We start from the raw sequence: 27105 nt of genomic DNA, 5'->3' as shown, positions 1-27105 counted from the left end.
CAGCTCTACCACAAAACCACAGGCCAGGAACAGCAGAGCAGGATGCTTGTGAAGAGGAGGCACTAGCAATGTTGTTTGAGAACTTGCATTAATTATATTGGATTTCCTGCCTATAGAATTCTTGTATCGTGAGAAAAAAACACAAACAAAAACAAACCCAACTCAAACCTATCATGTTCTTTTTTGGTCAGTCACCATGGGGAGGTCTCTGCCACAGTCAAATGCAAGCTTGATTCAAATGCTGAGCCCAGTGATGGACTAACAGCCAGCCAGAGACCATCACTCAAGATTGTTAATGCCATAAGAGACATCTTTTACTCATCCAGACACCGTGAATGATGGGTAGTGTGGTAAGGTGCTGTTTTGGCATGGAATTTATTTTGTTTTATTACTAATCTCGTGTGTGTGTGTGTGTGTGTGTGTGTATGTGTGTGTGTGTGTGTGTGTGTGTGTGTGTGTGTGTGTGTGTGTGTGCGTTCATGTGTACGAGTGTGGTCACACACATATGCAGGTCAGAAGAAAGCCTTAGATGTCAATTTTTGCCTTCCAGCTCATTTGAAACAGGATTTCCCATTCACTGCTTTGCTGTGTATGCTGGGACAGCTAGCTGGAGAGCCTCTGGGAATTATCCTGTCTCCAGGATACTGTTAGAGCCCTCCTGTTGTTGCAGGAGTGCTGGGATGCAGACCCTGTGCTACTACACACACTACTACACATGCTTTCATATGGGCTCTGGAGGAATTCAAACTTCATGCTTTCATGGAGAGCACTTTATCCACTGAACCATCTCTTGAGCCCTGAGATAGATTTTAGCACCCAGTTTCCCCCCTCGACTTAGTGAGCAGCTGGGAAACCAGACAAGAAGCTGGAAAAGGTCATCCAGGTCTCCATGTGTACTGGCCCTTTTCTGGCCTTTTTTTTTTTTTTTCTTTTGTCAACTTGACACAATCTAAAGTCATTTCGGAAGAGGGATTCTTAACTGAGAAAATGCCTTTGTAGGACTGTCCAATGGGCAAGTCTGTGCAGTATCATTTTGATTAGTGATTGATGTGGGAGGGCCCAGTTCACTACGGGTGGTGCCACCCCCTAGGAAGATGGTCCTGGATGATACAAGAAAGCAGGCTGAGTAAGCCATGAGGAGCAAGTCAGTAAGCAGCACCTCTTCATGGCCTCTGTATCAGCTCCTGCGTCCAGATTCCTGCCCTGTGTGAGTTCCTGCCAGGACTTGCTTCGGTGATGAACAATGATCAGGAAGCATATGCAAAATCAACCCTTTCCTCCGCAAGTTGCTTTTGGTCATGGTGTTCTTGCTGTGTTTTTTTCTTTTCTTTTCTTTTTGTCTTTCTTTTCTGTGTGCCAGGATGATGGCTGTTTCCCTCCCTCTATACACATGTCACCTGTTACAGGCTTGTGGGGGTTTAGGACAGAACTTTCTGTGTTAGTAGAGTGGGCTTCTCAAGACAGCAACTGAACTACCCATGAAGCTTCACTTCCTAGAACCCTTATGTGACCTGCTCACACAAATAGAAGGCAAAGGGAAGTCCTTAGCACATCTGAGAGAGAAGTCATTCCAAACAAGAGAGAGAGGCAGTCCAGTCCCCCTCCTTACCCTCAATGCCTAGAGCTCTGGATTCCGCTTATGACCCCAAGGTGATGGTTCGAGTGTGAACAGGGAAGCTCTGAGGAGGATGCATTGTGAAGGTGGCTTCAACAGATTCCTGATGGCTGCCAGGGAACTCCCAAGACCACGCTGGTGCCACAGCCTCCCTCCCCACGGCTCTCCGAGGGCACCCGGGTCTGGTGGGGAAGACACTGCTACCTGGGCGTCCCACAGCCAAATACCTCAACCTTTCAGGCCGTAACCCCTAAACCTGGTGAATGTGACACTTTTCGTTGTTGGTTTGAGACTGGTTCTCATTCTACATCCCAGGCTACCTTGGAGCTTGCTATGTAGCAAACTTGTGGGCCATCTTCTTCCCTCAACCTCCCAAAGTGCTGGGATTACAGACTTGAGCCACCCTACCTGGCTTTGGTGAGCATGACTCTTCCTCCCCCACCCCCACCCCCCCAGAGCTGAGAACCGAACCCAGGGCCCTGTGCTTGCTAGGCAAGTGCTCTACCACTGAGCTAAATCCCCAACCCTGAGCATGACTCTTGATGATGTCCCAGCGCACTCCTAGGCCATCCCTCTCCTGTATCCCCTACTTTAGTAACATGGTGCTACCCTCCACCCACTCCACTGCTCAAGCTGCAAACCGTAACACTTCCCTGCCTTCCTCCCTTCGCATGTGATCCATCGGATAACCATTGAGCTCCACCCTCAGGAATCATGGCTGCCTCTGACACCAGGTCTACGGCAATGCCATCTCCACCCTGACGCTCCCGTGGCTTTCACAGCTCCAGGCTTTCCACAGCCCCAATTTCCAGTCTCCTTGTGGTTCTTGGGTAACCTTGAGCTCCTGCCCTACTGTTTTCTCTCCTGGGTCTTCCACGCATTTCTAGCGTCCTCACTGGTATCTACAGCTTATGCAGTAAAAGTGTCACAGACCCAGTGGGGTCTGAGGTGGGCTCTGGGGTGGCCCATAGCTCTTCTGAAGCATTGTCAAGGTACAGCCAGGGCTAGATCCTTAGCGGGCCTTCAGTTAAGGAAGATGGCTGCCCACACTCACTGTCCCTTGATGACTGTGGGCCAGAGACTATCCTGAGCTCCTGGTCATTTGGGTCACCAGCACAGCCACATACAGTGGCTGACTTCATCAGAGCAGAAGAAAGCTACAGCATGGTGTAATCACAGGAAGGCCACTAGGCCATTGGCTACGAGTGAGTCACAGCTCCCTCCCATAGCTGAATATGAAGGAGGTTGCAGGAAGGCCAGGAGCTGGGACTGGTCAGGACCTGCCTAAGAATCTGAGGGCTCCATGGCCTGCAACTCCTCAATGGTGTATCCCTGGAGTCAGGCTCTTAATTCCCCATCTTGGTGTCCCAGTCACTGTAACCCTCTGGTTGCTATGTAAACATACACATCTGTTCTGCCCCAGGACCTTTGAGCATGTCATTTCCTTGGTCTAGACCACACTTCTGCCCAGTAGTGTGATTTTTCTCCACTGCTTTCGGGTCTCTGCTCGGAGTTCTCTCCTCCAGCAGTGTCTCCTGACTGCTGCTGCTGCAGTGGCCTGTCCCTCTGAACCTCTGCTCAGTGTCACTGGGTAAGAGTTCTCCATGTCAGGAAATGGGTTCCCTGTCGTACCCTCCCAGACTCTTGGAAAGGGCCTGTCACAGAGTGGTGCTCAGTAAATGCTTGTTCTATGAGGATGAATGGACTCTAAGAAAAGAAATTCAAGCACACAGAGAGGCTGGAGAGATGGCTCAGTGGTTAAGAGCACGCGCTGATCTTTGGGAGGACCAGAGTTTGGTTCCCAGTGTCAGGCAGCAACGTAACTGCCTGTAACTCCAGCTCCAGGGAATCTGCTGCCCTCTTCTGGCCTGCTTGGTCTCCTGCATTCATGTGCCCATACCCACTCATAGACACACACATAATTAGAGATGAAACAAAGCATGGGGGCGTTGGGAGGGGCAGAGGGAGACACCGGTTCAAGACCCAAGAGAGGTACAAAGACTCAGCCAAGCGAGCCCACAGAGCTGAACTTCTGGAGAACGCCACTGTCCTCCTCAGTGTTGCCGTGCCCTGGTGTATGCCAGCACGGGTCCATGAGGCAGTGGGACCTGCCACAGGCATGATCTGGGAGTTCTGCTGAGGGAGGTGAGAAGCAAGCAGGAATGTGTACTCATCAGAAAGTGTCTGCTGGGGGAAGACACAGGAGATTTGGCTTTAGAGTATTTATTGAGCACTGACTGTGTGCAGAATCAGTGCCCCGCACAGATGGCGATGCAGCATGGAGGCCTGCAGATCATGTATGACCCAGGATCCAGAGTTGCCAACTTACTGAAGGCCATGGTCCCTCTGGGACAGAAGGGTCTGGATCCTGTCATCAGAGTTTCCAGGAAGGCCTCCTTGTTAGGACATCACCCTGGCCTGGGCTTTGTCGGAGGACCTGCCTGGAATTCTCCCTCTGAGGGGCTGAGGGCACCGTTCAGTGGTGGAGTACCTGCCTAGAACCCCTCTCTGCGGGGGGGGGGGGGTCTTAGTGGAGGTGCACTTGTCCCGCATGTTTGAAGTTCTGGGTTCTGTTCCTGCACCTCAACCCTCAGACCATTTCAGAAACACAATACCTCTTTCCCCACGATTGAAGATAGAGAATCTTCAAGCCCGCTGACCTTTCTGGACACCGTCACCTCCAAACCTTACCAGATAGACAGTTCTCTCCTCTTGATGGTGGTCATCATGGTGAAGGAACGTGTAACACGAAACTCATCGAGAAGGCTGAGACAGGAGGATTGTCAGGAGCTGAACACTAGCTAGGCTTCACAGTGAGACCCTGTCTCAAACAAACAAAGAACCCAAACCCAGAGGCTCCAGGGGCTTCCAGGTGGCAAAAGACACTTCTAAATTCCTGACCCTCTCTTGCTGTGTGCAGCTCACTCCTGAGCAGGGACTTGGTGCCCTCACGGGCCCTTTTCACAGCATGTCTTCTGAGTCTTGTTCTGTTGTTTTATCTATAAAAACGCTGCCTGGGAGCCAGGCCCGATCCTCCACCACAGGCCAGTTTTATCTCCTAGGTTTGTTTACTGCTTCATTCCAAGACAAGGGTGTCTGAGGCCCAGATGCCTCCAACATGCACCGTGCCTGGGGCGCGGGACGGCTGCCCTCTGTTGATCTCCTGCCTTCTTCAAAGATGAGAATAAAAGAACCAAATGTCTGGAAATTAAATTTTCTGCTTATAACAAGGCTTTTGAAGCCCTGAAAATCAGCCTTTTGTTTCTCTGCACACACACCCCTCCCCACACCCCCGCCCTGCTCTCCCCAGAAAATTCCCACATGGCATTTCGGAATCAAAGGATTTTATCCATCAAAAAAAAAATCAAGGCCACAGTGCCAGAGACACTGAGGGCCACAGGGAGCCACCGACTTGCGCCACTTCCACGGGTTTGGGGAGTAGGGCTCAAGCCTGAGACACGCCGCTAATCCCTGTCCTTCCTCCGTGTGTCATAGCAGGAAAGTGTGGTGTGATAAACGCTTTGGTGTCTGGCACCATGCCAGCTTCTGGCTCTGGGTGCTTGTGGATGGACAAACAGACAGCCCCCTGGGAGTGTGCTTGGGCAGAGCAGGCTGGGGTGGGGTCTAGCTTCCTCTTTGGCGTAGTAGCAGGTGAGAACCCAGTAGTGTACTGTGGGGACTGTGTCCTGGGGAGGGAGCTGGCAGGGATCTGTGCTGAGTTCTGTTGGCAGCAGAAAGTTGCTCCTGACACTGACTCCTGCCACCCCAGTGATCGAGGTAGATGGAAGGGGTTGGCCCAGGGCTGGTGATCCGCTGGGTTCGAAGGTGAGTCTGGCTCTGTTAGTCCATTAGCTCTTGATGCTCACATTGCACCTACTGTTCCCTGTACCAACAATACCCTTCCCTGTTCATCTCATGCCTGGCTTCTCAGAAGTCCTTCCTCTCTAAGAGCACCGCCCCCTCCCCGCTCCTCCCCCCCCCCCCCTTTGTTCTCAATTCCTTGCTTGGCTCTAACCTGTCAGGTTTTTTTTTTACAGGGAGTGGGGGTTGAGACTGGGTCTCACTGTATAGCTCTGTCTGTCATGGGACTTGACTTCACAGAGATCCGCCTGCCTCTGCCGGGGTTAAAGATGTGTACCACTATGCTGGGTCTTGTCACTCACTCCTGATCCTCCTTTCTCTGCCCCAGCTAAAACAGAAAGGTCACTGGGTGTCTCTCCACTGCTGCTGAGATTAATAAATACACATACATGAATCAGTGAATGAACAGGAACGCCGTTGCTCAGAGTGCACTATGTAAGTCTGGAGGTCATCATTCTCAGAGACGATTGGTGATACTGAAGTGTGCTGTATAGGGTGTTCATCACCTCACACACAGCCCAGCCCTGGGTCCCTCTGTGCCACCAGCTGGCTTCTCATTGGTTGGCCATGCTGGCTCTGCCTGCTACAGCTTACCTGACCAGGATCCCATAGTTTTTCACAAAAGGAGTAAATCTGAGGAGTATGCATAGTTGTCATGCTTAGAGCTGACTCATTTGCCACTCTGGCCAAGTTGGATGGTGACTTGCATGTGACATGCTCTGGCTAGGTTGTCTCTGGTTAGAGAGGCATAGGTGGTGGAGGGGTCCATTTATAGCCACCCAGACCCCCGCCCCGCGGGCCGCCCCCCCCCCCCCCCCCCCCCGTAGCATTTCACACAGTCATTTCACACATCCCCAGTAGGTGGCGCTATCACAAAACCGGATGCTATGAACCGGCTGGGGCTTCAGTTAGGCCAGCTGGGTTCACAGTGGCTCTCTGCTTTCTCTGTGTGCAGCCCTGAGCAGACTGCTTAGCCTCTTTGGGCCTCAGTTTCCTCGTGGGTGGAGTATATAAATGGTGTCTCTTTGGAAAAGTGAGGGGGAGTTCAGAGGTGACGAGGGTCATGCCAGGAGCTGCTAAGTCTGCTGTGTTCCCCGGTTCTGCCGTGTTCCCTGTTTCTGCCTTCGCAGCACCACAACCTGTCTGCAGAAATGCTGGGGTGAGCAGCCGTACACTCACAGTCAGGACAGCCCAGGGCTGTGTCTCTGGGCACAGCTGTGGGACATGAGCTGGGCAGGAAGAATGGAGGGAGCCGCTGTTGCTGAGGGAGGGCTCCATCAAGAATCCTCTGTCACCTGTGATAAGGACTTGTCAGCTGAGCCCTGCTGAAGGAAGGGGACCAGAGGCGTGTCTATCATCACTTGGCAGGTGACTGAGTGTTGGCTCCAGATTCTGAGTCAGGTGCCATTCCAGCCATGTCATAGTTCTCTCTGAAAGCTTGCTCACTTATTAATCAATCAATCAATCAATCAATCAATCAATCAATCAATCAATCAATCAATCAATTCATCACTGAGCACCAGGTGCATTTCAGACACCATTCTGGTTCTCAGATATGTGAGTGGGTCAGAACAGAACTAATGCCCACATCTTAAAATACTTTATTTTTAAGTGTGTGTGTGTGTGTGTGTGTGTGTGTGTGTGTGTGAGAGAGAGAGAGAGAGAGAGAGAGAGAGAGAGAGAGAGAGAGAGAGAGAGAGAGAGAGAGAGAGAGAGAAAGACCTATGTGGATGTGTACTTAAATGCAGTCCCCTTGGTGGCCAGGAGAGGGAGTCAGAGCTCCTAGAGCTGGAGTTAATGATGGTTCCGAACCACTCCACTCCACAGGGGTGCTCAGAACCAAACTTGAGTCCTCTGCAAGAGCAGAACGTGCTGTAAACCGCTTCCCCACCTTCTTAGCCCCACCCTACAGGTCCACATTTTAACAGGCAGAAGAAAGCAATAGACAAGGAGCTATATATTTTTGGGTGGTGGAAAGTGTGAATGAGAAAAACCCCGCTTCCCCAAGCCGGCCTTGATTTTAATTTGCCAAATCTGACGGTTCTAAGCAATGGTTAGAATCATGGGCACGGTGGAATCTACACCTTGTCCTGGCTCCACGATAGGGACCGCCCAGCTGAAACAGGACTTTCGGCAGCAGGTACCCCTGGGGTGGAATGCTGGACTCACTGCTCATGACCACACGTGTGCCTTTCTGCCTCATCTGTGGGACAGGAAAGCCAGCAACTCCATGGAGGTTAGAGTTGGAGTCCAACGCTTTGACATGGGGAGCTGCGCCCTTAATCTAGTTCTTAGGAGGCTTTACATCCCGTGTAAGACCCTCCCGGAACTGCTAATCTCCCCATATTGGCTTTCTCCCATGAGTCAGGACTGAGGTAGCTAAAGGAGGCTTTAGGGAGGATAACAGAAACCACAGAGTGAGAAAAGATCACACTGTTTCCGTGTGTGTGTGTGTGTGTGTGTGTGTGTGTGTGTGTGTGTGTGTGTGTGTGCGCGCGCGCGCGCGTGTGTCTTAGGTCTATCTTTCTCCATTGTCTATCCTTGAGGCAGGGTCTCTCACTGAACCTGGAGCTGGGCTGGCAGCCAGCAAGCTCCAGCGATCCTCCGGTCTCTGCTCCTCCACGGTGCTTTTATGTGGGTGCTGGGATTCGAACCATGCCTCTCTTGCTTGTGCAGCAGGCAGTTTTAACCTACTGACCCATATCCCCAAGAAGGTCCTGCGTCAGGTAATGACTGCACGCCTGAGCGCAGCTTCAAACTGCAGCTTGGCAATGGTGCCTGAATGAGAGCACCTCTCCTGCTCTAAGAGGGAGACACGGGAGCCCGGATTTCCAGGGCCTCTGCTGCTGCTGAAGCACTCTGCACACAATGGCTGAACCTGGGAAATTCTGGCCCAAACCTAGCAGTCCCCTCTATGAGACCAGGGCAAGCTGGACCCCCAGAAACAGATCCCTGAATCTTTTTTAGTCCAATACTCAAATCCAAATCAGAGTGCGGTGAGAGGGATCAGTGACTGAGGGTACTTGCCGCCAAATCTGATGACCCGAGTTTGATCCTTGTAACAAATGTGGTGGAAGAAGAGAATCCACCGACCACTGCAAGGTGTCCTCCTACCTCTTTATGCATGCATGGCACATGTGGGTGCATGTGTGTGTGCATGTGTGTGTGTGTGTGCGCGCGTGCACACACATATGCGCGCACGTGCGCATAGAGAGAGAGTAAAAAAAATGTAATAAAGCAATTTAAAAACAATGTGCTTGTCAGCAAATAAACATGAGAATTGTCATATGTAAACTTGGTACCAGTTTCCCTTAGAGATCAGAGCTGTCTGGTGACTTGGGAGTCAAGTTCTGGGACAGTTGTTTTCTTTTTTTGTTGTTGCTGTTTGTTTTTATTTTTTCAAGACAGGGTTTCTCTGTGTAGTTTTGGTGCCTGTCCTGGATCTCGCTCTATAGACCAGGCTGGCCTTGAACTCACAGAGATCCGCCTGGCTCTGCCTCCTGAGTGCTGGGATTAAAGGCATGTGCCACCACCGCCTGGCTCTGGGACAGTTTTGAAGTCCCCAGCTCCTCCCCTCCTTACTGTATAAAGGCCTTGTACCTGTGCTCACAGCTTCCTTCATGGAAACCAGTAAGGGTGCAAGCATTCCCTGGGCCCGAGTGGGGCTGATGCTGGTTTCTTGGTGCTTTCTGTGGCACTGGGACACATTGCTTCTGCTTTAAAGCGGGCAGAGAGGACAGGCCCCAAGATGCTATGGGCATCATGCCGCAGTGATGGGCACTCCTATGGGCAAGGCTCCTGCCAGGACTGGGAGATGCATAGGCAAGTCCCTGCTCCAGGGTGTGCCATGTTTAAGGACTAGACAGCCTGCATTAGAGTTATGGTTGATTGACAGCCTTGGGCGGGTTCCCAGCAGCTGAACTGAGCTCTTCTGGTGTATAGACTGAGGACAGAAACAGTGAGTATGGTATAGGTAGTTGGGAGAGAGGGACCATTGATTTAGAAAGGACTCCAGTCCTAACTGGCATGCATGCGATTTTCAGTCTGCAGCCTTCCCACCAGAGTTGGCACTTAGGAGAGTGTTTGATCCTCCGTGGAGAGTCCACAGACAGTAGCAGCTGCCAAGCCTGGGAATGGCATGGGGCAGAGTCCAGCTGCTTCCTAGGCTGCATGTGAGATGGGCACTCAATCTGCACACCAGCAGATCCCAGCACCCCAACGCCAGAAACAGTGCTTGTGGATGGAGCGAGAGGGAAGAACAGCTAGCTACATCTCTAATTGTGGCAGTGTGCCTGGGCCTGCACACAGTGTGGCTCTGGATCCTGGTCCACTACCGATTGGCTGGACCTTGGGCCAACCTTTCTCAGCCTCTCGGCCTTTGTTGCGTCACGTGGAAGTGTGAGGCAACGTTGTCTTAGCAGGTGCCAGCCCTGGAGCAAATGTGTCCTGTGGGTCAGAGGCTCCCTGTCACCTTCTGAAAGGAGAGGGAAGGGTTCCCTCTGAAGTGGAACCAAGGGCAGCTGATGTCCACTGCCAAACTGGTCTTTTTCCAGAGGAAGAAAGGACAGCCATGATGGTCAGAACAAAGTACCCTCCTGCCCTACCCCCACATTCCGATGGTCCATTGCTTGCCAAACCCTAGAAATCACAGAGCCTGTGTGTATGGTGGTGGTGTGGTCTGTCTGTTTCGGAACTGTGGTCCTGATAACTTGTGGGTCGATGAGAGTTTTTTCATTCCTCTCTTCCATCCTTTTGCTCTTTCCTCCTTTCTTTGTTTCTTTTTTCCTTCTTTCTTTCTCCTCCTCTTCTTCTTCTCCCCCGCCCCTACCGTGTGTGTGTGTGTGTGTGTGTGTGTGTGTGTGTGTGTGTGTGTGTGTGTGCCACTGCATTTGAGTGTAAAGGCCAAAGGTCAACCTCAGGTAGGTCCCTCAGGAGCTGTCCCAAGGGAAGCTGGAGTTCACAAACGGGCTAGGTTGTCGGGCCCAGCAGTGAGCAGCAATGTCCTCCCGTGGGGAAGCACTTTCCTGACTGAGTTAGTTTCCCAGCCTGCTTTCCTTCCTTCTGGCAACAGGCTCTGTGCAGGCCAGCTGAGCCCCCATCTTGCAAACCTCCTGCCTCATCGTCCCCAGAACTGGGGTTTCTTGGCCACTAGGTGCAGTCCCAAGCTGGGCTGATGGGTGATGTCGAGTTTCCTGTTCCTGTTTAAGTCTGCAAAGAGCAGCGTGAAAGGAGGCATGGGCGCAGCAGCTGCTGCTGTTGCTGCTGCAGAGGAGAGTTTGCCAGGAAGAAAGGCAGGGCAGGTGTGCAGAAATAAGTTCCCCTGTGGGGCAGTGCTCTAGGCACACCGGAGTGTGTGTGTGTGTGTGTGTGTGTGTGTGTGTGTGTGTGTGTGTGTGAGAGAGAGAGAGAGAGAGAGAGAGAGAGAGAGAGAGAGAGAGAGAGGCAGGTTTGACGGGGGTGGGGGGTGGGGGGGTGGAGGAAGGGTGGGTCTGGGATCTAGGTTGTTTGGCCTTGACCAGATTGGGTGGGAGCAGGGGAACTGCCTGTACCCCGAAGCTGTGCAGGGAACCCCTAGGCTGGCTCAGCTCCCGCTCCCCAGGCAGATGGAATGAGACTCTGCAGTTGAAGATGAGGTCCCACCTTGCTCTGCAATGTATATACATCAGCAGAATTCTTTTCTTTTTTATAGCCTTGGAGACATATGCTGTTGGGATCAACATGGTCTCTGCAGGGTGTGACTGATGGTGCACCGGATGAAAGCTCCTTGCTCAGCACCGGGAGGCTAGCTGGCCAGAGCAGCCTCCAGACACAACGACAGCCCCCCATTCCAGGCCCAGGTGGCCCAGGTGTGGAGCAGCCTGGGGGGGATCACATTACACTCTGAAGCCTGTGCTGGGTGCCCTGCCGGGTTGGGGGTGGGGCTGGTGTGGGTCAGGGCCTGCCTGCTCAGGAAGTCCCTGGGCCCAGGCTGGCCTGGGGTGGGGGCTGGGGACAATGAGAAGCTGGCAGGGGACCAGGACTCGGGAGCCTTAAAATGGACTGGGCCTCCTTTCCTCACACACCATTGCTATCTTCTCAGGGCCGTCTTGATCCTCTGTGCAGACCACCATGGAAAGTTCTGTTCGTTTTAACTGCCAGAAGCTTCCTCCAGGGGTGTTTTCAGTCTTACCAGATGGCAACTAACACTTACCAAGGATGTCCTCTGTACTCCAAGCAGCTGACAGATCCCTTTCCGTGTGGGGCACTTGTGAATCCTTAAGCAACCTTGGGAGTCACAAGCTCCTAGCCCCCCATTTTATAGACTGGGAAACTAAGGCAGGAGCTGGCCAGTTTCACTGTCACTGGACCCAGGCTGTCACTTTCTCCCCACAAGGCTGTCCCTAAGCATCCCCAAAGCCTTTCCTGAGATGGCCTGGGCGCTCCAAGGATGCTTCTGTCCTGCTTGTTCGCCCCATCATCCAGAAAGAGCTGGGGTCTGCTGAGGTCTTGGGGACTCCTCTGGGAGGAAGAAGAAGCAGAGATAATGATGACTGGGGGGTGGTTGGAGTTCAGAGGGAATCTTATCTCCAGAATTGAGGAATGAGAAAAGGTGGCCGCAGCGAGGTGGGAACCTGGGTGAGGGGCAGCCTTTCATGGTCTACCCCGGAGACATTGGCCTTCTGGGTTACATCGGATTGATCCATCCACCCAACAGGTACTTGGTGAGCAGATATCCGCTTTGTGTGGGTGTGTGGGGTCCTCAGGGAGAGTAGCAGGAGACACTAGAATCCGTCGTTTAGGCCTTTTTGGTGGAGGAGTCCATTGGAACCCCTCACAGGAGTGTTTTCCATGTGCAACTGGCCACAGCCAGACCTGATCCTCCTCTGCAGTGACCCCACCTTGCTGGCTGTGGAGAAGCTCCTACAGATTGAGCCCAGGATTCGAACGAAGAGGCTTCCTTGAGCAGTACACCTTAACGTGATGTCATTCTAGACTTGGAAGGAAGCCACTTCCTGCACTGAAGCTGGCATTGGGATCAGCATAGTTCCTGTGCGGCTTTGGCTAAGGCCTCAGGAAGGTCTGGGGCTAGCCTAGTTCTCACTTCTGCTCTTCAGGCACTCGACGGCTGGGCTCCTCTTCTTGATGTCTTTTCCAGGAAAGTGTCTCTTTCAGAAGCCTTCCGTCCCGTCTCTCACCTTACTTGGGTGGCCCACTCCCTTTGAGAGGTCTTGCTTGTGTGCTGTCCTATGGACCGTGGCTTTCCTGTCACTCCCCTCCCCTGCAGCTCATGAGTCAGATGTCCCCCTCCACCCAAAGGCCAGCCAGATGCTCTGTCTCTATTTTCTTGGGGGCCTCCTCCACCTGGCTTTGGTGCTTCCCAGGCAGAAGAAGGAAGGGACTGCTCCATTCTGGTTTCCAGACCTTACTGAGGGTCCCTGCTGTTTCCAGGGGCCTGAGGACCAGCTTGGGGGGGGGGGCACCATGCTGGCTCCTTCACTGTTAGGTCCTCCTGCCTGGCCCTATGTGTGGCATCCAGGCTGGCCACAGGGTTTGCTGAAGTGAAAGTAGGGCCCTTTTGTTTATTCATTATCAAGAACTGTAACATGGTGATCAGAGGTCATGACACCAGCTCACAGCTCACAGCCAGCATGGCCTCAGTTCACAAGCCAAAGCAGGTCCAGGGAGGGGCCTCTCAGGGGTCTGTACTGGCCAGGGACTCAGTACTGGGGGCATCCACTGCCTGGGTTTAAGACCTGCAGGCCTCTTTTGTTGTCTAAATCCTGCAGGCCTCAGGCAGCCATGTTGTCAAAAATCCCCAAGGGCAGGCTCCTTGTTATAGGAGACTTTCTCACCAGGCTGTCCCTTCTCACCCTAGGACTCCAAGAGGGGCCCCTTTCCAATGTCCTTCCCCAAACTCTGCCTCTCACGCTTCACCTCAGACTCCCTGGGTCCTCTGGAAGCCAGCCTTTAGGAGAGCAAGAAAGCCTGCCCTACTATCCCACAGATCCACTGCCACTCTGGGTGAAAGCTGCATTGCTCCGATTTTTCAGATAAGGAAACTGAGGCCACAAAGAGCAGCAATCCATTGAAACCATTGAAAGGCCCAGAGGCAGAGTGTTTGGAGCTTTTCCTTGTGTGAGGAGAGGGTGGCTGGTCCTTTGGGGACAGGAAAATGCAGCTGGGAGGTCTCCTGAACAGCCCCTGGGCCATGAACTTGGGTACAGTGACCAGCAGTTGCCTAGTCCTCAGCCCTGCCTGGGGCTGGGAGGTGTCCACTGTGAAGGACTAAGAGACTTGTGTCAGGATAAAGGGTGGGTGGACCCCCCCCCCCCAGGAGGAAAGGGTGAGAGCGTTTTCTAGTCCCAAATTTCACTTATGCACTCAACAAAGTTGCAACATCAGGGGATCCCCTGGTTCTGGGTTCAAAATAAGAGGGTGAAAAAGCCTAGAAGCCAAATCTGAACTCTCAGGGTGCTGTATTTGGGGGGGGGGGGGAGGGGGCAGGCAAGACCCAGCGTAAATCAAGACTCTGTGTGTGTGTGTGTGTGTGTGTGTGTGTGTGTGTGTGTGTGTGTTTCGGGGAGTGAAGTGCAGAAAAGAAAAGTAACGTCCGTAGGAGGAAACAACCTTATCTCCCCATTATCTCTGCCCCTCCTTCCCAGAGGAAGTGGCACCCGAGGGGGAGGGGCAGGGAGAGAACGTTCCCTCAGGAGGAATGGCCAGGGTAGCAGAGCTGGCAGCCGAGCGGGTGTGCGGAGGGGGTCTGCATGACTGCAGCAAATGGAGTATTCGGGAGGGACTGGAGACGAGCCAGGTCCAGGGGTGGCCACCTCCGAGGAGCCTTCTCGGATTCCCGCGCTCCCTCCCCGGTACTTTCCCACCACAGCCCGAAGGTGACACAGGTCTCACTTTGGCCACCTCCAAGTGCGAGTTCCGAGAGGGCAGGGCCGCCTCGGACTCCTCTCTCCGCACCCCTGCGGTGTCGGTCCAGGTACCGGACACATGGTGGGCACTCGGTAAATATTTGTAAAGCGCCCTGGGTGGAATGAATGAAGCCATTGGGCCAAGCTTGGGGAGGGCGGGGCCGGGCGCAGGTGGGAGGCCGCGGGAGCGGGAGGGGCGGGGAGGTCGGTCCTCCCGCTCCTCCTCCCCCTCCTCCTCCTACCCGGCCCCAGCGCGCACCACTGTGGGGCTCCCGAAGCGGCTAGAGGGAGATCCGGGGCGCGCAGGGCTGGAGCAGCGACCCGGGGCCCCTGCTCTGGGAGCGGGAAGTCGGAAGAGGGTTTGTAGCCGGTGCCCGCAGGCCTGGGCGCTACTCGAGCGAGAGAAGGGAGCGAGGGCTCGCCCGGCGCTCAGCTGCCTCCCCGGCACTCACTCTCCGGACTCCAAGGTCTGCAAGGCTGCTGCTCCTCCCATCCCGGCCCGCCTCCTCGCTCTTTCCATAGCTCTCGGGAGCTGCTGTGCTAACCCTGCGGTGCGTCCCGGCGAGTGCGGGCCGAGGGGCCCCGCGCCAGGGCTGAGCGGAGGACAGAGGCGGCCCGGGCAGAGCGCAGCCGGCCGGGGAGTGGCCATGTGTGGCAAGGCCGCGGCGAAACTAGTCTCCAGCAAGTGATCTCGCGTCGTGGACCGCTGCCCTGCCCCCTCTGCTGCCACCTGGGGCGGCGCGGGCCCCGGTGCCCCGGATCGCGCGTAGAGCCGGCGAGATGCACGTGCGCTCGCTGCGCGCCACGGCGCCACACAGCTTCGTGGCTCTCTGGGCGCCTCTGTTCTTGCTGCGCTCTGCCCTAGCCGACTTCAGCCTGGACAACGAGGTGCACTCGAGCTTCATCCACCGGCGCCTCCGCAGCCAGGAGCGGCGGGAGATGCAGAGGGAGATCCTGTCCATCTTGGGCTTGCCCCATCGCCCGCGCCCGCACCTCCAGGGAAAGCATAACTCGGCGCCCATGTTCATGTTGGACCTGTACAACGCCATGGCGGTGGAGGAGAGCGGGCCCGACGGCCAGGGCTTCTCCTACCCCTACAAGGCCGTCTTCAGTACCCAGGGTCCCCCTTTAGCCAGCCTCCAGGACAGCCACTTTCTCACCGACGCCGACATGGTCATGAGCTTCGTCAACCTCGGTGAGTGGCGGTGGGAGGGTTATGTCTCAGACGGGGATCACTTTGGGACTGGGAGAGGGTCGCTGCTTTCAGCCAGCGGGTCCACCTTTCCATTTGCAAAGCATCAGTGCCGCCAGAAACTTTCGCACCGGGGTCTTAATGAACCCTAAGCTCTGTGCGCCCCCGGTAGGGCTTGCAGGCTCATCGGGTTTGTGGGGGCTACCGGAAGGGAAGGATCGGTCCTGAGTCTCTTTGCCGGCTTCGCCGCGGGTTGGGGCGGGAGGTGCGGGCTGGGCCGCGGCTCAGTTCAAAGAGCCCGGCTGGGTCATGTGAGCTGAACCGGCTACAGCGGCCCGCCGCGCTACCTGGATTTAAAGGGCCCTTGTAGGTCAAGCTGCCTTCCCGCCCTTCCTTCGCTCCTCTGAGTCCAGCCTGGCTCTGGCATCGCGAGCATCCCTTTCCCTTCCCCGCCCTGGCCAGCCCTACCTGTCCCCTTGCGGTGCGCCTGTCTCGGCGCGCACCCGGAGCGCCTTGGGGCTCCTCTCCCAGCCACCGGGCCCTTACCTTTGGGCTCCCGGCTGGAGCCGGGGAAAGAACGTTGCCATTGCAAGCTTTCTATTTTAAATATTTAATGATAGGTCCCGGGCGGGCAGAATCCATTTTCAGCGTTTATCACGTGTGGCGCGCAAACCACGGGGTTTGGCGATTGGGTAGCTGGGGACCTCGGAACAGAGGCCGCCACCGAGTGGCTAGGGAACCCTCTTCCCTACCGGAGTCCCAGCCAACCAAGTGATGCGAGGCTGGGTTGCGGCTGGTCCGGGACAGCTCCCCCTGCATCTGTGCGCTCACATGCTCACATGTGTCTAACTTGCTCAAACTAACCCCCGGCGGTGCGCTGTGGGGTTGATCATCAAATATTTGGCTTTGGTGATAACACACCCGGATAATGCTGCTTCCTGAGCCGCTTTTATTCTGCTTGTGGAAGTTGCTGAGAAAGCCCCAAGTCAAGACACCAAACACACCATGGGCGCTGTGTCAACTTGGAAATAATGCAGCTTGAAGGCCACCCCTCCCCCGCTGGGCACCTGGGGCGCGGGAGGGGTCTCACGTTAATCCTTCCAGTTCCAGATAAAGGCCCTGGAGTCCCCGGGAGGCCATTGTCTGCCTCCGTTATTGGTCAGAAATACCAAATAATGAAACAAGGGTCATGGTGGGTGATAGAGATGCCCAAACAATATGAATCAAGTTTAAATTCTCCTTAGACACTTGTTAAGAAGAGGCCCTGCTTTGGAACAGTCTCCAAGACGTGAAGGTAGGAAAAAGCCTGTGACCCGACAACTGGGAGAGATTTTCCTGGGGGCAGGGTGCTGGGAGATGGAGGCTGTGTTTCACTGTGTCAGTTTTTTTAAAGTATGTAGATTTATTACTAAAAACTATAGAACACTCCTAAATAGCATGCTTGGCAGTATGCGGTCAGCATGGATGTGTGAAGCCATCTCAAAGCCAGGGTTAATAGGGTCCTTTCCTTGGGGCGAGGGTAGGGGCTTTCCGCAGCTTCTGTTCTCTCCTCCCTGTGATCTCCAGGAAGGTCCTAACTGATGATTCAGAGCCTTGCTGGGCTCATCAAGCAGCGATATATAATCCCTGACTGGTGGCAGTTCTCTGTTCTTCAGGTCAGGCAGTGTGGCCCCAGCTGGCCTCCTGCATCCCAGAAGGCCAGGTGGCTCCCAGGGCGGCTCCCCCGGCCCTGCTGGGAACTTGGCGGGGGCGGTCGCTCCCCCTGGCCTTGGGTACAAGCTGGGGCATGCTGGGGAGGCCACAGCTGGGTGGCTTCCTCTGGCTGCACACACACACACACACACACACACACCTTTCAGTCCATTCTTTCATGTTGAAAGGACAAAGCCTGGCTTGTCTGAGCCTCTTACTCAGTGGGGCTGGCCTTGGGCTTTTGTCGGACCGTCCTGACTTTCTCAGGCCTGGTTTTTCTGGACCATCACTCCCAATTAGATAGCAGAGCGGCTTTTAAGAGAACCCATGGACCTGGATCTTGTTTTCTTTCTCTTTCTATCCCTAAACTATAGGTCATTAGGGGAAGCCCCAGACTGCAGCTGCCGAGAGCTGGTTAAAGATGCATCTTTAATCTCTGCTGGGCCACAGCACAGGCATGCACCTCCTGCCTCTGCTGGTGTGACCTCTCCCTGGGAGCGACTTGGGGGAGCAGTCGGGTTGAAGAGGGGTGATATTCCGACTGTAAACTTGTCCCAACACTGAGTTTGTTGAGAAAGCTTAGTTGGACTGCCAGTCACGTGGATAAGAAATAGACAAAGCTTTAGAAAGCCAAGTTGACTCTTAGCCTCTCACTCCCCGAGTGAGGAAATGTCACTGGTTCCCATCAAGCCGACCCTTGTCACTGTTGCTGCACTTGGTGTTCCTGCAGACTGGCTTCCCCAGCTGCCCCCTCCCGCCCCCCGCACACCTCCACTGCTCCCCAGGCCTGCCTGCTTGGGGACCCCTGCTCAATCCTGAAGGCTTTTGCAGATCCTTTACCCTTCTGTCTGCAGCCAAACTGGTTTTTATTCTTGTAAGTCATTCTCGCTGGAATCTGAGCAGTTCGCCAGGCTGAGTGGGATCTACACTAGAGGGAAATACACAACAAAACCAGGTGCTGCTGCGTGTGAAGACTTGACCCTCCCAGACAACAAAGACCAGCCTGCATCATAAAGCCCCTGGAAAAGCCAGTCGGCTACTTGCATGGGACACCCATCTTCCCAGCTCTGGCCCCTAAGTTCAATGGCAAGATCTGTAAACTGGTTTGGATTAACAAGCCCCTGAGTCCTCTGGGTAGAGTTCATTTTGGAATTCAAAACAGGCCACACTCTCTTAAACAGTCCCCAGGCAAAGTTGATCCTGCAGAGACTTAGTCTAGCCATTAACCCCAACCATTCTTTCTTTGGAAACCCCAGCGGCTCTCTTCAGAATCTTCTAGAAAGCCACCCGGCTTGGAGAGGGTGTATGTGACTCCTGTTTATCTCTGGGCCAGGTTAGGAAGGAATGAAATTTGTTTAATCTTCGAAGCTAAGTTAGAAAAAGGAGAAGTTAGAACCCTGTCATTATTGTAGCCAGCACATGAAAGTGGCTTTTGTTAACTCAGGCTGGGAAGCAGAAGGGAGACCAAGCAGTTGGTTTTCACTTTATCCCATCTGGCTGTCCTTTCTGTAGACAAGTGTTTGGCGTTAAGATCTCTCCTTTACCCCTCAGAACAGGCCCTACCACTGGGGAGTAGTAGGGAGAGGTTCTGTTACAATTTAAACACGTCCTTTGGGGAGGTGCTCCGCGGAGCATGGCTGCAGGCGCCTGCAGCTGTAAGCTGGCCCGCCTTAGAATTTGGAAGGGGCTCCTTCACATTCCAGCTCTTTCTGGTTAGCAAAGGAAGGTTAATAGAGATGTCACATGGTTTCCTCCTTCATCTTTCTTCCTCTCTCTCTCTCTCTCTCTCTCTCTCTCTCTCTCTCTCTCTCTCTCTCTCTCCCTCCCTCTCTCTGCAGACCAACTTCACCATAGGGGTGCACCAACAGCTGTGTTTTCAGTAACCCTTTCAAAATCACTTTTAAACCTCATTTTCCTGGGTCTATAAATCAAAGGTTCCCCCCTCCCTTTTTCCCAAGGATATTATGTGACCCAGATTTGAACTGTTTTGGATCTTTTGTGTATTTCCCGTCTGCAATCAAGGCAAAGGCTGGGCCCTGGATGGCAGCTCGGATGGCTGGCTTGGGTGTTTACCCCAGGGCTGTCATTTGGGTCTGAGGTTCCCGTGGAAGGTGGGAGGTGGTGCCTAGAAGAGCTGGTGATTGTTTCCCTGCGTGGAGAAAAGAATGCCTCTGAGATCCAGCTCCCGAGGACTGGGTTGGGGCCTTAGCCTCAGCAAAGATGGTGGCGGCCACCGAGCCTTTGCCCAGATAAACACCGAGCGTGGATGATCCCCTGACCGCCGGCATGCCTGTGATGTGAGCGCATGTCACATGCCTGCTGAACTGGGAGACAAGTGATGATTTCATCCCAGGCAGAGTCCCGTGGACATTGATTGATCGTCCCGATCGCTTTCATATCTTGCCCACCCCGCTTGCTAAGGTCATATTTGGCCCTCATCGAGCCTCACAGTGTCCTCCGGCTGCCGCCTCCACCCTTCCCGCCCTGCCTCTTCGTGTAGCTGTGGAATGGAGAGCCCTTCCCACCCAGCAGCCGAGGCTGCGGCCCATCGACACACAGGGGATGTGGCTGGCCGCTGCACAGCTCCGGCTCTGCTGTGTCTCTGGGGTCAGGGCACAGGCAGGGATGTATAGGATCTGTCTTGCTATTGTCAGAAGGAATGCACTCCGGGATTAGCGGGAGAGCGTGGTGGTGGGAGGGAGCCACAGCTGTGTACACTTATTATAAAAGATTTAAGTCCCACTGGTAAAATCAATATATTGAATTGCACAGCCCTCTGCTTTTAATTAGTTTAAATCAAACGCGCCCAGGCTGTTTTGCCTCCCCTTGCCTCCGTAGGGTGAGGAAACACCAATATTTACATAGAAACTGATAACACGTTCAGCATCACGCACTCCAGTGGCCTCAGCCTGATGGATCCCAGATCGACGTGGAGTTGGGAGGGATGATGTCAGTGGGATGAGGGACGTCGGTGACGCCTAAGGCTTGGATCCCGATATTGGGACGCAGTAGGTGTGTGCTCAGAGGTAGTGTTGGTGAGCCTAGACTTTCAAGAAAGTAGCCCACTTTTTGTATTGGCACTCAGAAAGCTGAGATTCACCGATTCGCCCTCTAGAATATTCTTGCAAAACCATTCAGGGTCTCCGCCAGCATGTGGGGTTCTTTGTGCTGGGGCAGCTCGGGGCACAGGCTTTATTTATTCCAGAACTCGCCCTCCTAGTCCCTGCAACTGTTTATAGAGGCAGGAGGGCTTGCATTGCATGCACCACTAAGGCTATTATGTGAGCCAGTTGGTATTAGCTGTGTGCTCAGCTGGGATTGAATTCCCCAGGTTTTGCAGCAAATGGCATTTGACAAATACTATTTGACAAAAAATGTGACTTGGTATTTCTTAATGTGGAACAGATATTTCACGGTTAACCTCCCCCGGGTGAAAAAAAAATCGCTCGACCCCCAAGTGTAATGGCAGTGCAGATGAACGCCGGGACAGGCTGGGTACTGCCCCGCTCCAGGATGGGCTGTTTATAATTTGGGGGATGTCAGGAGTGCACGGAGCCCCGACACGCCCCGTTGTGAAGCTCAGAGTAGCATGTGCCAGGCTGTCCTTTCAACATTTGTGTCGGAAGGCATCGCGGGGAGCGGCGCAAAGCCTCCGCTGATCCTCGAGGAGTGGATCGAATTAATGAGGCCTCTGCGAGCACCAGGGTTTGGGTAACTGCTTTATTGTTTGGGAACCAGAGTGCTTATAATCTGGTTCCTGTACCAACATGTTTAACGTGTGTTAATGCATTTCCAAACTGGAGCCTCTCAGCGCAGCCCTGCTTTTCATTAATTGATGTCAGTAGCATGGTACAGTATTTCAAAGGGCCGGCCAAGCATAAACTGTGTTTCCAATTTCCTTCCTTTCCTGTGTTTGGGATGCCATTGTTAATTTGTTCCCATGCAGGAGCCGGGGCTGCCAACCAGCGTTCTATAAAGGGCTTCCCAGTGAAGGCTTCCAGCCCTCGCTCATGCTCAGGGCTGCCTGGCCAAGTTTCCTGACACTTTGCAGTTAATTCTGGATGATCTATGGGGTGGGGGGTTGGGGGCTTCCCTGCCGAGGAACGGAAGTTCTTGGTGACAGCGGTGGGTGTGGCTTGGCAAGGGAGCCCTGAGGAACATCCACAGTAATTCTCTTTAGACACGGCTTAAACCCATGCGTCTGTTTCCACCCTGGTGGAATAAGTAGCCGTGTGACCTTGGGCGAGCTACCTTAACCGTCTCTGAGTCCATGCTGGAAAGGCTGGATAGCAATCCTCTCCTCCACAGAGTCTCAAGAAAACACCAGTCCCATCATCCCAGAAATAGTCGATGTAGAATGAATGTACTTCTTGTTGTTGGGCTGGGTAGAGCTGTATTCATTTTGGTATGTTGGTCTGAATTTTAGTTAAAATTTTTTATTACATTTATTTATTGGGCAGAAGGTGCATGTGTGGCCCATGGAGCTTAGAAGACAACTTGGTGGAAGCCAGGTCTCCCCTTCCACCATAACGGTTTAGAGATCAAAGTCAGATCACAGGCATGGCGGTGATCCCACCTCGACATTTCAGGTTTTTTAAAGATCCTTTTCCTTCCTTCCTTCCTTCCTTCCTTCCTTCCTTCCTTCCTTTCTTTCTACCTACCATCTCATGTGTGTGTGTGTGTGTGTGTGTGTGTGTGTATGAGAGAGAGAGAGAGAGTGAGAGAGAGAGAGAGAGAGAGAGAGAGAGAGAGAGAGAGAGAGAGAGAGAGAGAGAATGTATGCACATGTAATCACAGATGCCCACTGAGGCCAGCGGAGGATGGCTGATCCCTTGGAGTGGAGTCACTGGCGTTTGTGAGCCTCCCTATGTGCATGCTGGAGTCACAGCTCTGAGCCTCGTGACTGAACACCAAGCATCCTTCACCACTGAGTCATCTCTCCTGCCAAAATTTCAGTTTCTAAGTAGTTAACTACAAATACTGAGATGAGGTGCTGGGAATGCAGCTTGATTGGTAGAGCTCTTGTCTACACGCAGAATGCCCTGGGTATGATTCCCAGCACCACAGCAAATCAAGCGTTGTAATGCCAACACTTGGAAGGTAGAGGGCAGGAGATTGGCATGCTAAGGCTAGCCTTGGCTATGGAGCACATTCAAGGCCAGCCTGGGCTACACAAGAGTATGTCTTTCAAAAAAAAAAGTACACAGATGCTGAGATCAAGTATTTGAAATGTAGTGGGGCGGTAGTGGTGCACACCTTTAATCCCAGCACTCAGAAGGCAGAGGCAGGCAGGTGGATCTCTGTGAGTTTGAGGCCAGTCTGGTCTACAGAGTGAGTTCCAGGATAGGCTTCAAAAGCTACACGAGAAAGCCTGTCTTGAAAAAAACAAAAAACAAAAAAAGTATTTGAAATGTAAGAAAATGTCCCGAGTTAAGTTTCCCCCTTTTTTTCTGAGATTTAGAAACTCTTTTCAATTGTCATTAATTCCATCCATCCCACTGAGATCAGCAAGGCCTCACTCAGTACCACTCGCCATGATGCCATCTGACATAAATGGGAACAGAGCACCAAGCTGCCCGATGGTGAACCGAGAAAATGCTAACTCTTTCTCTGGATTTTAGTATCTGGTTATTTAAAAACATTACAACCTGGAGATCAAAATGGAGTAAGGGTTCTGTGTAGAAACTTCAAGTAAAACCTTATTTCAACATGAAAAAGTTTAATTAAAAAAAAAATCTCATTACTGAAGTATTTCTTCCCACCTCCTTCCTGGAAGCTTTCCCTTGGGGGGAGTGAGGAGCCCAGAGCATTCATTAACTGAGCCTGCGGCTTCCACTTGTGATTGGAGCAGGTGCAAGGTGCCCCTGACTCCTGCAGCTGGGGCTGAGCAGACATCAAAAAGCCTGGTGTGGATTCCGCAGAGGCCAGAGAAGGAGAGAGGTCATGTCCAAGGCCTGAGGCAGATGTGGGTGCCCTCATTCCGGGGCCCCACAAACGTCCTTCAGCTCTCCATGCCTTTGGAAAGCCTCACACAGTGCACACATTTCTCATCATCTCCAAGGTCACGTGTTTTGTCCCATCTGTGTCCCCAGGGCCTTTAGGCTTCCGTCTCTGTAATCATGCTTAACTGTGAGTTCGAACTTGTGCTGTTTCCAGAGCCAAGGGCTTGCGTGTTTTAAGCCCTGATCTGAGGTGTGTGCATTCTTACCGCAGCCTCACTGTTACTTTTATGTGGCACTAAACATTACACCCTGTATCCGATGTTCCAGGTGTTCACCTGCCGGGTGACTTCATACAATCATGCATGTGCAAACATGAATGGATGCATGCACATGCAGATACAGGCACAAATGTGCATGCATGCACATGCATGTTCACATACATGTGCATATCCACACATCTGTACACGTACACACGCACACACACACGCGCACACACACACACGCGCGCGCACGCACACACACACACGCGCGTGCGCACACACACACACACACACACACACACCCTAGGGCTTCCGGTGGCTTTGGCTTTTGATGAGGGTCTCCTTGATTATTTTCTCACCCCTCCTTGCTGCTTGCCCAGTTGCTGCCTTGCACAATTCCCAGGGTGCACCAGGTGTTCACAGGTTGGTTGTCTGTGTACACGGCAGCGGTGGGCGGGGTGATGACATTCCAGGCAGAGTCTTGTAAACGTGTCTGATTCCGTGGTCCCTCCCTAGTATGTTTTGAATGCACAGCCTACATAGAAACAAAATGCATAATGAGTAGCGTGTTGGGGGAGCTTTACTTTCTGTAAAGGAGTAGATGAGAATAGCCGCCATGTAAGCGGGGGGCGGGGGGGGGGAATCTGGAGAGGAAAAAGAAAACAAAATCTTCGTCAAGAATTGAACGTGAACTGTCCCCCACCAGCTTGTGTGTTTGAACACCTGGTCCCCAGCTGCTGCTGGTGTTTCGGGAGTTCGTGGAACTGTTTGGTGATGGACTTAGGGTTTATGGATGGAGCCTGATGATGAGGACACTGCCCAAGGTTTCCCAGAAGGTGCCGGCTGTCCCTTGTCCCTAAGTCTTGGCCTGAGTGGAGAAATCCCTGTTCTCAGGACTTAGAGGCGGCTTCTCATTCCCCACTGGGCCTCTGTGGCTAAACCCAGACACTGGATTCAGAGACTTATCTAACTCTCTCTGAAATGGGTCAGAATGATCCTGCAAGTTCAGAGCTAGCTCTCCATGTAGCCATTTACTTAGGCTTCCCCTGCCTCAGCCCTGCTCCTTTTTAGCTCTCTCTCAGTGTTCTGCAAGGTAAGGGCCATGGGACAACCCTACCTTACCTGATGAGTATAGACCGTGCATGTGATTGAACACAAGCCTCTCCGTCCAAGGAGGGTCCGGGAGGAAGAGGACAGACTGCCTGGGAACAGATGCTGGGCCATGACCTTGACTTTGTGGTCCCTTCTGATGGGTAAGAGAGAAGCAGGCGTGCCCCCTCCCTCTAACTCTCCATCCTGATTGTAATAACAACTCTCTCTGTCATGGCTAGAAAAACATTGTCAGGGCAAAGAGCCTGTGTCCCCATATGCGAGGACTGCATCCCTCCTGCTCCCTCCGAGGAAACCGTGGGGCAGCTACCTGTGTCTTTTAGCAATCAGACCTGGTGATGCGGATGGAAAAGTCTGTGGAAGCAGCCTTACCACATGCCCAGGGTTTCCAATTGTGGTTGTGCTGTGATATGGCAGGGTCACCCTTCTCTGACGTCCTCCAACGGGGAGTTCCTTTCCTGTGTCTGTGTGTGTGCATGCGCCTGTGGGTGGGTGTATGTGCATGCACCTGTGTGTGTGTGTGTGTGTGTGTGTGCATGCGCCTGTGGGTGGGTGTATGTGCATGTGCCTGTGTGTGTGTGTGTGCATGCGCCTGTGTGTATGTGTATGTGCATGCGCCTGTGGGTGTGTGTGTGTGCATGCGCCTGTGGGTGGGTGTATGTGCATGCGCCTGTGGGTGGGTGTATGTGCATGTGCCTGTGTGTGTGTGTGTGTGTGTGCATGCGCCTGTGGGTGGGTGTATGTGCATGCGCCTGTGGGTGGGTGTATGTGCATGTGCCTGTGTGTGTGTGTGTGTGTGTGTGTGTGTGTGTGTGTGTGTGTGCATGCGCCTGTGGGTGGGTGTATGTGCGTGTGGTAGATGCATTGTGGAGAACACTCTGGGATGGCTGTGGGAACGACAGCAGCTGTGCAGTTCAAATGCACAGACCTCTGTCTGTGTCCAGGGTGACTTAGAACACATCAAGAGAGGAAGCGAGGGGCAGAGGGTGTTTAGAGTGTGAGCTTTTATAGGCTTAGCATACAGGCTCACTGGGCACTGGGAGTGACTGCAGACTGTAGTTTTCATGTTCTGTAGTGAGGCCATGAGCATGAGGAAAGGCTCATGACCTTCAGGGTGACAGCTGCTGGGGGAGGTCAAGGCAAGGGTTAAGGACCGGGAGCACATGCCTCAGCCGAGTTTCGTTCTTGTGTGTGCACATGTGGTGTGTGCATGTACACCAGTGGTCCCCCACTGTCCTCACACTGTAGCCCTTGGGTTCCGTTCTTGTGTGTGTGCACATGTGGTGTGTGCATGTACACCAGTGGTCCCCCACCGTCCTCACACTGCAGCCCTTGAGCTCCGTTCTTGTGTGTGTGTGCACATGTGGTGTGTGCATGTACACCAGTGGTTCCCCACCGTCCTCACACTGAAGCCCTTGGGTTCTGTTCTTGTGTGTGTGTGTGTGTGCACATGTGGTGTGTGCATTTACACCAGTGGTTCCCCACCGTCCTCACACTGCAGCCCTTGGGTTCTGTTCTTGTGTGTGTGTGTGTGTGTGTGTGTGTGTGTGTGTGTGCACATGTGGTGTGTGCATGTACACCAGTGGTTCCCCACCGTCCTCACACTGAAGCCCTTGAGTTCCATTGTGTGTGTGTGTGTGTGTGTGTGTGTGTGTGTGTGTGTGTGCACATGTGGTGTGTGCATTTACACCAGTGGTCCCCCACTGTCCTCACACTGCAGCCCTTTAATACAGTGCCTCGTGTTGTGGTGATTCCTTACTCCCACCATAAAATTAGTTCCACTGCTACTTCGTAACTGTCATTTTGCTACTGTTATGAATTGTAATGTAAATGCCTGTGTTTTCTGATGGTCTTAGGGGACCCCTGTAGAAGGGTTGTTCAAACCCCCAAAAGGATCATGACCCACAGTTTGAGAACTGCTGACTTTTACATGCTTAAGTGTGTGCCAGTGTTGGGGTGAGTACACACCTGTCAGGCGTGTGTCTGCACGTGTGTGTGGAGGCCAGAGGTCAGCATGAGGTGTTGGTCTCATCTTTCTTTCTCAACTACTCTCCACTTTTTGGGGTTTTTTGTTTGTTTGTTTGTTTGTTTGTTTTGAGACAAGGTCTTTCACTGAACCTAGACCTCAGCATCGGAAGGCTGACAGGCCAGTGAGCTCTAGGGATCCCTTCCTGTTGCTGGGGTAACAGATGTGTGTGTGTGTGTGTGTGTGTGTGTGTGTGTGTGTGTGTGTGTGTGCCTCATGCAGCTTTTTACATGGGTGTGGAGGATCCAAGCTTGTGTGGCAAGCTCTCTGCTGACTGAGCCGTCTCCTCAGCCCTCAAGTTTTCATTCTTTTAACAGTAGAAAGGTAAAGGGAAGCACGGTACGAGTTCCTTGGGTCAGATCTTGGCTAGGACAGGACAAGACAGCCGTGAGCAGACACTCCCAAAGCTCCCAGAACTCACGTTCTGCAGCCCGCCAGAACAAGTGCCTGTGTTTCTGGACGACACTCATATGGGGGACGGACAATAAGGGCGTAGGTTGTAGT

General features: G+C 53.2%; 1 protein-coding gene and 1 long non-coding RNA gene across 2 annotated transcripts in view; both read left to right on the top strand.

Annotated features, from left to right (window-relative positions):
- The window catches only part of LOC128101100 (uncharacterized), a 33699-nt gene extending 19686 nt beyond the window's left edge, over positions 1-14013 (top strand). Inside the window, exons 2-4 of the long non-coding RNA XR_008214995.1 lie at positions 192-350; positions 11166-11322; positions 11556-14013. This is a non-coding gene — a long non-coding RNA (uncharacterized LOC128101100). The remainder of the gene's footprint in view (positions 1-191; positions 351-11165; positions 11323-11555) is intronic.
- A 664-nt stretch (positions 14014-14677) lies between these two features.
- The window catches only part of Bmp7 (bone morphogenetic protein 7), a 76067-nt gene continuing 63639 nt past the window's right edge, over positions 14678-27105 (top strand). The window contains exon 1 of the mRNA XM_052723907.1: positions 14678-15574. Within this exon, the coding sequence (XP_052579867.1) occupies positions 15160-15574 (415 nt within the window). The 5' untranslated portion in view covers positions 14678-15159. The remainder of the gene's footprint in view (positions 15575-27105) is intronic.

The sequence above is a fragment of the Peromyscus californicus genome, unplaced genomic scaffold (genome assembly GCF_007827085.1).
Source record: "Peromyscus californicus insignis strain IS unplaced genomic scaffold, ASM782708v3 Scaffold_7__1_contigs__length_154581171, whole genome shotgun sequence".
Taxonomy (NCBI): Eukaryota; Metazoa; Chordata; class Mammalia; order Rodentia; family Cricetidae; genus Peromyscus; species Peromyscus californicus.
Note: the sequence above shows the minus strand (reverse complement) of the source record. Positions and strands in the feature narration are given on the sequence as shown.